General features: G+C 47.5%; 1 protein-coding gene across 6 annotated transcripts in view; it reads left to right on the plus strand.

The window, feature by feature from the left end:
• Positions 1–245: 245 nt before the first annotated feature.
• Positions 246–14,145, plus strand: part of C2CD3 (C2 domain containing 3 centriole elongation regulator) — a 36,754-nt gene continuing 22,854 nt past the window's right edge. For 2 of the 6 annotated variants that reach the window (XM_036404208.1, XM_036404206.2), the window contains exons 1-16: positions 246–503; positions 895–1,052; positions 1,640–1,836; positions 2,557–2,774; positions 3,299–3,440; positions 4,131–4,259; positions 5,552–5,696; positions 6,093–6,250; positions 6,929–7,135; positions 7,621–7,733; positions 9,247–9,365; positions 10,155–10,277; positions 11,016–11,402; positions 11,662–11,813; positions 12,834–13,077; positions 13,788–13,971. In XM_036404208.1, coding sequence (XP_036260101.1) covers positions 897–1,052; positions 1,640–1,836; positions 2,557–2,774; positions 3,299–3,440; positions 4,131–4,259; positions 5,552–5,696; positions 6,093–6,250; positions 6,929–7,135; positions 7,621–7,733; positions 9,247–9,365; positions 10,155–10,277; positions 11,016–11,402; positions 11,662–11,813; positions 12,834–13,077; positions 13,788–13,971 — 2,674 coding nt within the window. In that variant the 5' untranslated portion in view covers positions 246–503; positions 895–896. Of the gene's footprint in view, positions 504–894; positions 1,053–1,639; positions 1,837–2,556; positions 3,441–4,130; positions 4,260–5,551; positions 5,697–6,092; positions 6,251–6,928; positions 7,136–7,620; positions 7,734–9,246; positions 9,366–10,154; positions 10,278–11,015; positions 11,403–11,661; positions 11,814–12,833; positions 13,078–13,787; positions 13,972–14,145 lie in introns of those variants that run through there. The other 4 variants (XM_036404205.2, XM_036404209.2, XM_036404204.2 and 1 more) reach the window with 3 other exon arrangements.

Raw genomic sequence — 14,145 nt, forward strand, 5'->3', positions numbered from 1 at the left:
GAAACGTAGTCCGCGCTCCCGCCGCCGTGCCCGCGCGGCAGCACGGGAGCTGTAGTCCCCGCCGCCGCGGCCGTTGCCGGGCGGGAGGCGCGGGCGGGATGCCGCGGAGGGGAGGTGCGCGGCGGGACGAGCGGCGGAGCGGGGCTCGGGGGACACGGCGGGGATAGAGGCGTGCAGCGGTGGGGCGGGGAGCGGCGCGGCGCCCGGGGTGATGTACGGGCCGCTGACGCCGCCTGTCCCCGCAGGTCCCGGTGACCCCGCCGCCGCCGCCAGCCTGCCGCCGCTGGTGCGGGGCCCGGCGCGCTGCTGGCTGCGCTGCTCCGTGCCCCGCGTGCTGTGGGCCGGCCCGCAGCCCGCCGCCGTGGTGCGGCTGCGGTGGTGGGGCGAGAGCTCCGGCGGCACCGTGCTGCAGCCCGCCGGCAGGGCCGGGCAGCCCGCGGGCCGCACCTGCGCCCGCTTCGCCGTGCGCTGCGGGCCCCGGCAGCTCGCCGCCTACCTGGCAGGTACGGACAGCGCCGGGACACCGCGCTGGGAGCGGGCTGGCACGGGGGGACGTGGGCTCTAGGTGCGCCAGGGCAGGCAGGTGCGGCGTCCGGAGCCGTTTGTTCCCGGGCAGGGCGGAACGGGCTGGCCTGGGGATACCCTCCAGCACTGGTAAGCCATTCATTCCCCCATGTCCTGCCCTAAGCGTTCCTTTCCTGCGAATCCTTATTCCAAATTCCAAATACCTATTCCCCATCATCTACTGCCAGTTACAATGTCTGTATTGACCCTTCTTTACCTGCTGCCCCCCCCGTTACTGTAATAGGGGTATTTATAATATTCTGTAATTTTAGCCAAAAAATGTCACTTGTGACGGTGAGAGTGACCTGAAGGTGTTCCTGATTTTTGCAGATATGGGAGTTCTTGTCCTGGAGGTTCTAACCAAGCGTGAGCACCTGCCCCTTGGCCGGGCACAGATCACGAAGCTGTCCCAGCTGTCTCCCAGCCATCCCATCAAAGGCTCCTTTGCTGTGGTGTCACCAACATCGGAGAAACTCGGGGAGCTGCAGGTACTCTTGATGTCTTTGGTCATTATTGCATGATAATATAATATTACTATAAATTATGTGCTGTGACACTGGCATAATCAGGTGCAGGGTCAAGCTGTACATGGCACACTCTCTGTCCAAGGCATTTCTGAGCTAAGGTAACAAATGAAAAAAAAAAAACAAATAATGGTGGTGTCAGCTTCATTTTGCTTAGAGGGATGTGGGGTAGTTGACCTTAACAAGATACATGTGGTCATCTCTACACTGAGAGTGGGTATTAGCAGTGGATTTAAAATGGATATTTGGTCCTTACACTTCACTGGGCTGGAATAAGAGAAGATTTTGACATCTGGAATTAAGAAAGTTGTGTCTTGCAGCCAGAATTGGCTCTGGAAAACTGATTATGAAAGGCAGTTGACTGGATTTGGAAACGTGGGACAAGAAACAAGTAGTTGTAAATATGTGACATAGCTGTGTAATGTAAATATTACTTTATGTAGAGAAGCAGCAGTTTTCCATTCATTGCACAACAGGTGGATTTGATTGCAGTGTTTACTGCACTTAGATAGGAAAAGAACAAGGTAATATTTCCCCATCTTGTGTCCCAGGTGTCGCTGGTTCTAGAGCCTCTGCCAGAGCTGTATGACAGCAGCAGCTGCGTGCCAGCCACACGGGGAGGTTCAGGTGCTGCTGCTGCCCAGGAGAGCAGCACGTGCCAGCCTCCTGCTCCAGCCCAGCAGCCCAGGCACACCCAGGGGCCTGTTGAACAGGACTCTGTTGACAACAGCAAAGCCACATCTCCTAGGTACCCTTTTTTCTGTTTTCCTCATGACAAAACTGTGGTTTATTCTGCAGTGCACGCAGAATTTTTAAGTGGTGGCAGTACACTTGTGAGTTATGGGATGCTTGATCTTTTCAAACGTACATTTTGTATGACATCCAAGATGTTGAGGGTTTCCAAGGGGACAGGGACAATTTCTTGTCTGGTAGAAACTTGCTTCTAAGATTGACTTAGTTCAAGTCATGCAAGACCACACAAGAGGTGCCTCAAATCACCGAATAACCAAATAATTCGGGCTGGAAGGGATCTTAAGGCTCATCTCATTTCAGCCCTGCTGCCAGAACACCTTCCACTATCCCAGATTGCTCCAAGCCACATCCAGCCTGGCCTTGGACATGGATGAGGCAGCCACAGCTTCTCTGGGTAACCTGTGCCAGAGTCTCACTGTGCTCCAGCAAGGAACTTTCTCCTGATACTGATCTAAACCTACCCTCTGGCAGTGAGTGGGCATCTGTTCCCTCTTGTCCTGTCACAACATGCTCTTGTAAAAAAGACCCTTTAAAAAGCTTTTTTAAAATAAAAACTTCTACTTGCAGCTTGGGTGGGTCTCTCTGGTGGTCTCAGTGGCAGGTGAGGAATCATTAAAATAACATGTCCCGTTTCCTTTTGGAGAATTTCCAGAGTTCTGATCCCTTTACCCACCCTCTGGAGCTGTCACTGAAATACAGTTTCATTTTTCCCTAGAGGAAAGGACCCTTTGCTGTACCAAGAGAGCTCTGAAAACATGAAGTTCACCTTTCCTGCCCCTCATGCCCACGTGATTTTGCCAGAGGAAGGTGTGAAAGTGGGCCCTGAGGATCAGCCCCCGTCGTTCCCCGCCAGCAGCGATCCCAAAGCGCTTCCCAGGGGCAGCACACGGATGCTCTCCGTGCACAGCCCAGCTACAGAAGACCTGCTCTCAGGTCTGTGTGCAGCCTGCCTCATCTTCCTCCTTTCACTGCAGATGCTCTTGCCTCTGCCTGTCTGCATTTCTGAATATCTGTCAGGTTTTCTGAAGGGAAAGAGAGACTTGGCTCCCTCTTGCTGCATCAATCCAGAAAGGCTTTCCCAGCATTGGAGTAGGGCACGTTCCCATGTGTGCTGTCTTTGGAGTTCCATATTTACAGAAAAGAGCAGAAGTTAGACATCCTGAAGTGGCAATCCGCTCTTCCCTGAATTATCCTGATAACGCCCTTCAGTACCTGAGCCTGTGTGTGCAGACAGTTCCTTGTGCAGCGGGGTGGGAGACCGATGGAGGAGCACTCTGCTCACTCCCAGCTCAGCTGTTTTCTGGTGTATCAAGCATGTTTAACCCCCAGTGCGTCAAGATCTCTTTTCAACAGCAGAAAACAAGTTTCTTGTCTGTAGCTGACACACTGATTGTGTCTCCACGTGGCTTTTAGAATGCATTTGAATGCTGCAATTAATCCCTCTGCCTGTTTCCCAGCTCTCTTGGATCAGGGCAGTAAACTCCGTGATGCCATGGTTGTTTCTGCAATGAAGTCCAGCCCAGACATGGAGATTGAACTGAATAAAATGTCTCATTTTATAGAGAGAGACGATTTCGACGATTTCCAAGCACCAACAAAGTGAGTTTGGACTGGGGGAAGTGACATTCAAGCTCCAAGCCATAAATTGTGAGGCTTTATCCAAAAACTGTAGATACTGAGATTCACAGGATGTGTTTTAGGATTCATTTAGGGTGAAGGCAGTGCATCATTCAAATGGGAAGTTAATTTCTACCTGTGAATATATGCCTAAATTTTGTGAATTCATTTTAATCTTCACGTAGTGAGCCTTGAAGTATTTGATTTTAGTTTCTTAGTATATTTGTATTTAGTTCTAAGTTATTTGTCAAGGAAATATTACATTTTGGTAGGGCATAAGAGTAGTGCAAGACAGTGCCAGTGAAATGGCACTGCATCACAAAAAACAGTTTTTCAGAAAAGTGTAAGTAATTGATGACCTAAACGCATGGTTTTTTCTTAGGAGAAAAGAAATTTAGATTTCTTGGTTTCCCTCTGGAAAAATGTGAATATTGCCTGTTGTTCTGTGATAACCAGCAAGGCAATGCCATTGTCTTTGACAGTCAGTGATGCTCTTGCAAGCTCAATTTCATTTCTTTCTGCACAAACTGTTTGCATTTGTCTTTAAGTAGATTATTTTGGACTTCACAGAAAAAAACGGATAGACCGATTAATGGATTCATCTTGAGCATGCCTTAATGTGTTTATGTTTTTCGTTTTTCTGCTGTCTGTGCTTCCATTGCTGTTACCCAGGAGCCCAAAAGGCCTGAAGTCCAGCTTTGTGCCCACTCCTGGGGATCCCCATCACCTTGGCTCTGAAGTTTCAGGTCAGCAGTTTGACCTAAACTCTGAAGAAAGAGCAATCCAGTTACTGTTGGGCAGGTGAGTGTGATGCACTGGAGACTTCTGCAAAATTGTCCTCATCTGACCATTTGTAAAAGTGTCTCTTGACCCTTGTAACCCACAAAATGGGTTACATTCCCATTTTTGAGAATGTAACCAGTGACCTGTGTGCAAGTGATGGAGGTGTTTTATAGCCCAGCTTTAATGCATGACAGCCTGGACAGCTGCAAGCCACTTGGTCTGGAAGTGATGTCAGAAAGGTTACCCACAATCTTTCATAAAAGAAAGATGATGTCAGAAAGATTACCCACAATCTTTCCTAAAATTAAGTTACTGAATAGTTGTAAGTGTTGTGGCCTAAAATGTTACGTAAAGTAAGCACATAAAGCAAATACCTTGTTACTTGGGAGAGGAAACACTCTGTAAATTAAAACTAATAAGAAACTGTAGCTATTTTTAATCTTTCTCCAGATATTAAATGGACCTTTTCCTCTCATTTTGTGTAGCAGAGCATAAATGATTCTTCCATGGTGTCCACATCTGCGCCCTGAAGACACAGCTTCTGGGTCAGATATGGTTCAGAATTTATGGCTCATGTTTCTTGTGCCCTGCACTTATTTTTTCACTGTGTTTTATCAGTGGATAACACTGTAGTGTTGCAGATCATAGAATTATTTTAAGCTCACAGCCCAGAGAAAATCCTTAAGCCAAACTAACCCCAGCTTGTGTCTAAAGATACTTGCATTTGCACCTACTCAGGTATACCTTGGAGAGTTTTTTTAATCAAAGTAAACTGTCCTTAGGTATCACTGGTATCTTGAAGCGTAGTGAAGAGTAAAAATTAGAGGTTGATATTCATAGGTATGTTTCACAATGAAAATCATCAAGGTCTGGAGTCGGTTGCCCAAAGAGGTTGTGCAATCTGCAGCTTCCAAGACACCCAGAATCCAGCCTGACACCTTTTTATTCGCATTTCATTCCCTGTGAGGAGGGGTTGGACCGAGTGATCTGCAGAGATCTGCTCTCGCCCAGGCTGTCCCTCACTCAGTGATCTGCAGAGATCTGCTCTCGCCCAGGCTGTCCCTCACTGAGTGATCTGCAGAGATCTGCTCTCGCCCAGGCTGTCCCTCACTCAGTGATCTGCAGAGATCTGCTCTCGCCCAGGCTGTCCCTCACTTCCCATGCACCGCTTTCCTCTGGGGACAGAGGAAAAGGCTGCCCCTGGCTGGAGCCAGCATGGCCCAGCTCCAGGCTGGAACATTGTCCACGTCCCTTGGGGACTGCCTGCACAAGGCTGGCCCCCAGGAGTGTTTCTCTCTCTCTACCCACAGCGCTGATCTCTCCCCGGGGCAGCTTTGGGACCGAGCGGGCTCCCTGTGGCATTCCCTGTCCCTTGGCAGCGAGGCGCACGACAGCGAGCTGGGGGATCCCCACTACGACCAGAGCCTGCTGGAGAGGCTGTTCTACACAGCTCCTGTAAGTGCAGATCTGTAAGGAAAACGGGCCTTCCCTAATGTGCAGGGCAGGAGGTTGGCATGGTCAGAAAAAGTACAGATTTCAGTATTTTACAGCTGGATAAGCATTAAGTATCATACAAACGCTTGTGAGTACCTGTGTGTGCATTGCTCGAAGGTATTATTATTAAAGTAATATTGTTATGACTGCAAAGTCAAGCACTGAGTTTGGAAATTGCTGCCATTGGAGCTATCCAGGGAGACTTTTTTTTTTAAATCCCTGAAATTTTGATAGCATTTTAATTGTTTCAGTTGATGCAATGCACAAGTTGTTTTCCATTTATGTGTTGTGACCATTATGGGACTCTCTGTACAATGACAATTAACTTATTATTTGTGTGCATTATTTCTGCTTTAGAAATCTGATTCCAGTTTGAGCGATTTCCTCAGTGATGATGATGATGTTAAATCCTCAAAAAAACCATCCAAGACAGAAACTCTCAAAAAAGCAGCTCCAGTGAATCCACAGAAGGATTTTCATGCCTTTGATCAGAATGTGACAGAAACTAAACCCAGGTAGTTAAATCAGTGACTTTTGTTTTCCCTCATCTAAACTGCATTCCCTTTTTTTTTTTTCATATGGAACCAGTCAAAGTGTTCAGTTATCAACCTTATCTTGTACAATACACCTAATGTAAAGGTTTTGTTACTATATTTTTTTTCCATTTTTGCTCCAAACAATTATTTCTGATTATTTTTCTGACTAACACTGCTGTTTTTACATCAGGTAAAATTCTTATCCCCAGAGGAACCAAACACAAAATCATTTGCAACTCAAGTCTTGCGAATGACACAAATGAGATTTAAAACTATGACAAAAATCCTGTTGCTGTTCCTCTGCAGCAGACTTGTCCTTGTCTATAACTCTATCATCTCCCTGCTTTTGTACATGGCATTAAATGAAGCTTTTATTTTTGAAGAGTTAGAATAAGATTTTTTTCAGATCAGCAATGTGGAACATGCACTTTCTGGGTTGGTTTTTTTTTTCAGTTATGGACGCCAGATATTGTAAGATTTTTGTTACAGAGAATTACAGAGACCACCAAATTTGTTGTAAAAATATTTTTTAAATGTATGTTTTAGTGAACCTTGGGAAGCTTTATAAGTAGCATCCCGCCAAGCTACCATTCCCCCTTCATTCTGGTCACGTCAGGGAAGTTTCTGCAGTCCTGAACCTCATTTCTGTGTCTCCAGCTGCTCTCCCTCTGCTCCTCCAGAAGACCCCAGAGAAATGGCTCCTCTCACAGCCTTGGGTGCAGACAGGTTGGCATTGCTGCAGCGAGTACACCTGGCCAGAGTCACCATAGAGAGCCTGAAAATCCCTCCTGAGAGCCTGCAGGCCTCCCCCAGGAGGAATGGTTTGCTGGGGAAGCCTCCACGGCCCACATCTGTCCACAAGTGGTAAGGGGGGGTTGTTTCCTCCTGCTTTGTTTGCTGTTTGCCTTCAGGGCAGATCTCCCTGAGCTCTCCTGTGTAGTGCAGCTTCCCCAAGGGCTCCAGGCTTCTGAGGCTTCTGCTCCTCTGAGGAAGTCGTATCCCAACAAATCTCCAGCTTGGGAATTGGTTGGCATACAATAACTTGGGAAAGTTAGAGGTGTGACTGATCCATCCTGATGTGGGCTCGCTTCAGGCTGTGCCTTTCCCAGGGTTTTGGGGAGCTGCAGATGTTCAGTACACACTGGAAACAAGAGGGGGCTTATTGGAGCAGGATTATCTGGCACACAGATAATCAGTGGAAGGAATTCATAGAGTAGGAGTTGCAGTTACCCTAAAAAGAAGGGTTACAGCCAGCTGTGAATCTGGAACTTGCCTGCTGTGCTGAGTTTCATGGGCTCACGCCAGATTCTCGGTGGATTGTGGTCGCCCTGCCGCTTCTTTATTCACAGCACCTTCTTTGTGGAGTACCACTTTCCCGTGAGGGTCTCCAAGGATGGAGAAGGACAGGTCTCCATAGCAACAGAAGCAATTCGAGTGGCCTCAAGTAAAATCACACATGATGGTAAGAGCATCATTTTCCCCCCTTAGATTTAGTTTTGTTGACTCCATCTCTTTGGAAATTATTTAGTAGCGTTTTCCACGTATTTCCTTTGCTGCCTGAAAATCACAGTATGGTTAGTTGCTGTGCTGCAGGTGGGGGAATGATCCTCTCAGGGAGAAGGAAGCCAAGTGAGTTTTTAATTTTTTTTTTTTCTTCCAAGAATTATTCTTACTGGGATTTTCAAATTTCTTTTCCTAGGGAAAGAGCAAGTTAGAAAGGCCATTCCTTCTTTTGAACATAAAGCAATAAAAACTTTCTGCAATAGTGGGAGGATGATCAAGGACTTTTAGAAGAATCAGAGATACTTACAGCCCAAATAAATAATTCCCCAGGTGTGAAAGAGTGTCATGTACTGTCTCCAATGGCTCACATAATCTGCTGGATCCAGGGAATCCCCAGTCCTGTGCTCAAATCAGCAGACATTTATCCTTGTACTGAGAGTCACCACCAGTGTTTGTGTCCCTGAGAACAATTTCTGTTTCTGTGCCACTGAGCAGAGAATGCTGGATGAGCAAGATGCTCCCTGCCCAGTCTTCTCAGAAACTGGAGTGCCAGGGTGACTTTCAAATGCCTCTCCCATGTGGCCATTCATTGGCTTTGCATCTGTCTGAGTGGCACTTGAGAAGCTTTGAGTTCTCTTGTATATTCCCCATTTGTGGCCAGAGAAAACATCTGGTTCTTCTGAACTTTTGTGATGCAACCTTTGGAATCCAAAACTCATCCATCCTCCTGGCCTTTGCCTTGTGTGCAGTCCAGCTCTTTGGGACCTAGAAAAATAGATGGTAAAACAGAAAATAATTTGAAGAAGACTTGAAGTCAATCCACTGCAGCATTATCCTTCCTGAGAGTTGTTTATGTCATTTATTAAATATGCCTGATGGGCAAGGTTCCACAGCCACCCCAGACAAGGTGGGGAAGAGCTGGGCATCCAGTTGGACATTTCCTTAGGTGTAACCTGCATTTTTGTCATCGCAAGAATACTTCCTTCTCCTTTGTGAACACTGTTACTGCACTTGTAGTCCTTTCCAGACTGAATGCAAATTGGTTCTGTCTCTGCTTGCACACCCTCCTGTTCTCCTGAAGCTGTGCTTTGTCCTGCAGCTCAGCTTTGGCTCCCTCAAGAGCCCTCTTGAACTCTGTTAGTTAAGATGAGGCAGGGTTCTCCCACTGAGGAGGGGCAGCTCTTACTGCATACAGAGACTTGGTGTCACCTGAAGTCTTTAAATGCTGTTACAATGTTGGTTTACATTCATGTATTTCATAATTTATTAATTAATTTTTATTAATTATTTATGAATTCATAATCTTCATTTTGTCCTGCTGGCCTCCTGCCGTTTGCTGGCCTTCAAAAATGAAAGCCAGTTTACTTTATTGGTGTTAATGAACAGTGCAGAATTAAATGATTGTGTTTGTGACAGAGCACTCTACAGGAGAAAGTTGGTTTATATCAGGTGATATTGGATATTTGTTGCAGTGGTGAAGTTCCAGCAGCAGTCTGTGTTCCCTGTCTGCCTGGGGGGAAGGATGATGGAGCACTGGTGGGGCTCTGACCTGGCTTTCAAAATCTACATGAGAAAAAGCACGCAGAAAAAGGTATTTACTGCAAGTTGTTCCTTCTTTGTGTATTGAAAAGCAGAGGGATTCTTTGCATTCCCACTTCCCACAGGCACTCAGTGCAGGCAGTCAGATGTTAGGGGGGAAATGACATTGCACTGCTTGCTGCTCAGGCTTCACAGAATCACAGAATGTTCTGGGCACCCACGGCATCGCCGAGCCCAGCCCCTGGCCCTGCACAGGCACCCCACAGTCCCACCCTGTGCATCCCTGGGAGTGCTGGCCCAACACTTCTGCAGCTCTGGCAGCCTTGGGGCCAGGACCGTTCGCTGTTCCAGGCTTGTCACCCCTGTCACTTCATTAAAGGCTTTTCTGAGGCTGAGACTGGAAGCAAAAGGAATTGTACTCCCCTCATCTTTAAGACTGTTGTTTAAGCTGTGAAAAGCAGCTGTAACTTGTGCATTTTGGGGGGGAAAAGGTATTTTTCTGTCTGATAAGATTATTTGCATGACCATCTGCCTGTGATGAAGATGGTGAGAGGGGTTAACTCAGCTTATGTTGTTTTAATCAGCACCAAGGATACCTGTTTTCTTTTAATAGGGGAGTAAATTGCATCTTTCAATATGGAAATTGTGCTCATTTACTAGGATTTAGGTTATTCAATTTTTGCATTAATCTGGAATTGGAAATAAAGGAGATTTCCCAAATCCCTGTTGGTACAACTGACAGTGGGAGCCAGAAAGCCAGAAAGCTTTTTTTTTTTTTTCCCCCCAAAATTCTTTAAATCTGGTAGAAATCATGCAAAATTAACTCCTTGCCTACCCTCAGGCTGTGGCCATTGGCTCAGCAGCGCTTCAGCTCCGCAGGGTGATTGAGGCTGAGTTGCTCAGTGTCAGCTGGGACATACCTGTGGAAAAAGAGGGAGATCACACACAAGTTGGGCCACTGAAGGTATGTGTTTTACCATCTCTGCCTTGAGTCGTCGCTAATTTTGGCTGCACACTCTTATTTTTAACTCCTCTTTTCTCTCTTTGTTTCAACTTACCAGGTCTCAGACACAAAGGTTTGCAAGACCTGTATAAAATAACATTAACCTCTTTTTTATTCCTTAGGGTTTTGGAGAAATATTTTGAAATTCCTGCAGTCTGGGAATGTTGTCATTAAGCTGGGAGTTGAATACAGAAACCACTCTACAGGCAAATTTTGAGTGGCACATATTCAGGGCTTGGAGCTTTGGCTCCTTCACATGTGGCAAGAGCTGAGGTCTCTCCTGCCATGGAGGCTTGGTCCTCCTTGTCCTCGTCACTTCAGGAATTACCTTCTCCAGCCACAGTTTCTACCAGTGTGCTCAGCTTCTGACTGAGAGGCACTAACAGTTTGAAGGATTTGACACTTCTGAGGATAAGCAGCTCTCTGTATTAGCAGGTGAAGGGTTAAGAATGGGGTGAGCTTTAAGGTCCCTTCCAACCCAGACCATTCAATAATCCATCTGTAATTGCATGGTTTTGCACTCCAGCCTGGACTTTATTTGTTAAAGCCACGTGTGGTTTATTTTACAGCAAAAGCTGTAGCTTGCAACCACCCTAATGCCGTGGGGTGGGTTCTGGAGCCAAAGGCGTGATGTGTTTTCCTGAGTTGCGCCTTGTTTCCGGATGTGGCACATCTGGCCAGCTGTGCCTTGCCTTGCAGGTGTCCCTGCAGCTCGTGGCCAGCCCCGGTGCCCGGTCGGGCGCAGGCAGGCGCCCGGCCCCAGCTGCCCAGCTGGGCCCGCAGGAGCCCGGCAGGAGCGGGGCGGGCAGTGCACAAATCCCCCTCTGCCGCCCAAGGAGCCCCGAGGAGCGGCCGGCGGGCGGCGGGGCCGCGCCCCAGGGGACAGGCCTGGCCCCAGCCGGGCCCCGGGGCTCGCTGCTGCACGTGCTCCTGATGGTGCCCGACGGAAAGGACTTCGCTGGCCCGGGCTCTGGGCTCCCCGGCTCCTGCAACGTGTACCTGAACTGCAAGCTGCTCAGCACCGAGCAGGCAGCGAGATCCTGCGTCGTCTGGGGCGCGGGACAGCCTGCCTTCCATTTCACTCAGGCAAGCGACTTCTTCTCCCCTGCCCTGCCCATGGACGTGGGGCATGCCCCACTGACACACACATTCCCTGCCTAAGTTACCTTTTTGTACACAGAAACATCTCTGCTTGCCTCTGTTGCATGCACACTTGATTTTTAACTTGTGTCTCTAAAAAGCACAGTTTTCTAGACTGGGATAAAGTAGATTTACCAGAATGCTCTGTACTTAGCCAGTAATTTCCAATGTGTTCTGTGTACTAATTCTGCCTCAAACCTTTCAGGTGATGCCTTTTTCATTGACCTCCAAACACTTAGAGCGGCTGAAGAACAATGTCATGATTATTGAAGCATGGAACAAGCTGGGAAGCCCTGGCTGTGACAAATTGCTGGGATTGGTGAAACTCCCTCTGCATCAGTTTTACATCTCGTTCAAGTAAACTTGTTTTTTCCCCATTTTTTATTGGGTTGGGAAATATCCTGGGTGAAGCTTAGAGAAAAGAGTCGGTGGTGGTGTGTGGGGGTTGTGTGGGAGGGTTCTTAGTTACACTCCATAGCAAAAGGCATTTTTGCCCTGCAATAGGGATGCTGGGTGTCAGAAAGTCTCCAAAGCCTTCATAATTTAATTGTGTTCTTATCTGAAGGGATTCTCCAGAGTTCTTTTTTCTTTCTGGGTCTAATCTATTGGCTTTCTGTTCAGTTAAGTAATGTCCTTGCTTAAAACAGTTTAAATTGCTGGAAATACTGGACAGAAGAAATTCTCCCTAATGCAAAGGATTTGTTCCTTTTATTTTGGTCAGACCTAGTGGCGTGTGGAAACCAGGTGGTGCTGGAGCTGACTGGCCACTATTTGTTAGTTATTATTGTGTCATTTGTATCATTTTTTTTTAGTAAGCCACTGCAGTTTATTTCTCTGTATCTTAGAATCCCAGAATGCTTTGGCTTGGGAGGGACCTTAAAGCCCATCCAGTGGCACTGGCACCTTCCTCTCAACCACGTTGCTTCCAGCCCCATCCAACCTGGCCTTGAATAACTTCAGTGTATGATTGGAGATTTTTGCACCTTTCTGGGAGACTGTCACCGTTCCTTCTTTTCTTCCATGCCCAAAGGCACATCACTATAATCATAAAAGCATCATATGGCTAGAGGGCTGTTAGTGGGAGTCTTGTTCCCATTCACCTCTTCAGTCATAGATCTCTAGGCTGGCTCCCAGCTAAGGTGCTGTTAGGTTTTGGGAAATTGTCCTTTGTCGTTGCTGGAAGTAACTCCTCACACCCAGCAGCTCATGGATCTCTGCTGGGTGAGGATGGGGTGTGAGACAAATTTCAGAGGAGCGGGGATGGACTGGTTTTTGTCAGCTTTGGAAATCCCATCTGCAGCGTGTTCTGTGTGATGCTGTCCCTGCTCAGGTGGCTCACGCTGGGCCTTTCTTGTCTGTTCTGGGACTGTTCTGCAGGGATCCCGAGGTCTCCCGCCTGCTCCTGCAGGCTCAGTACCCGGTGGTGGCTGTGGACGGCCCCGTGCCCGTGGTGGACGTTTTCACGGGCAGCACCCGCGGCAGCCTCAGGGTCACCCTGGCCATGGGCTCAGCTGAGCAGATCGTGGCCCTGCAGAGGCTCAAATCCGAGCAGGGAGTGGTGCCTGCAGCCACACAGCGTCCTGCCCACTCTCTGGACTACCCAGCTGCACAGCCCACACTGGTATTGACTCCTCAGTACACCCCATTCTCCCTGTTCAGCATATGTCAGAAGGGTTTTACCAGTGGGTTCATTAACACATGAGTGATCCCCAATCTCTTCTTGGAGCTGTAGCCAAGGTTTTTTTTTATATTTGGCAAATTGTACACAGAATTATATTGTTTATACTCTTTTTTTACCAGCTTGCTCTCACCAGTCTTGACTTTATGCCGTTTTTATTGCCTTGCATGTCCACTGTTTCTATCTTCACAAGTCCAGTAAAAAGAAAAACAAACAACCAGCAAAATTATAGAAAATCTTAATTCCCACAGCCTTAATGTGGAGGTTTTGCCACTACCTTGTAGTTGGATAGGTAGGAACTTTTATGCATTTTATGTACTTTGCAAGAAAAAAAATTTCTTTCAGACTTTCAATGTTTCTGTAAACTTTAGGAGGAAAATGGTAGATAATTTTTCTGTCTCCCATCTCAGGCCTCTTAGATCCTTATCACATGTAACTGTTTAGATTGGAAAAGACCTCTACGCTCACTGAATCCAGCCAGTAACCCAGCCCTGCCAAGGGGTTAAACCATTAAACCATGTCCCCAAATGTTACATTCACGTGGCCTTTGAGTACCTCCAGGGATGACTCACCCACTTCCCTGGGCAGCTTGTTGGAATGCTCCCAGATTCCTGAAGGCATCCTTTCATGTGGCTTCCCCTTCTGATTGTTAGCAGTTGGATCCAGGAGGGGAAGACCTGATGGAGCACGTGTTTGAGATCCACGTGGAGAGTGTGAAGGGACTCGGTGCCCTGCAGTCCACGCTCTGGGGAGAGGCTGACTGCTACATCGAGTACTATTTCCCAGTTCAGGAGGCTGGCTCTGGTGCACTGCAAGGGCCTGGACTGAGTGAGCATGGTAAGTTTGTCCTATAGCTGTCCCTTATTTAGAGCATTGCTTCAATTAAATAATCATTTAGTTGTGTTCCCTCTGCCTGAGTAAGAGGGGACACGTTTTCCTGAGCTTTCAAGCAGCCAGCGCTTGTTTTCTTGGAAAAGCTGGGCTTGGGCTGTGTCACTGGATTCAAAGCCT

Source organism: Molothrus ater, chromosome 2 (genome assembly GCF_012460135.2).
Source record: "Molothrus ater isolate BHLD 08-10-18 breed brown headed cowbird chromosome 2, BPBGC_Mater_1.1, whole genome shotgun sequence".
Lineage (NCBI taxonomy): Eukaryota > Metazoa > Chordata > Aves > Passeriformes > Icteridae > Molothrus > Molothrus ater.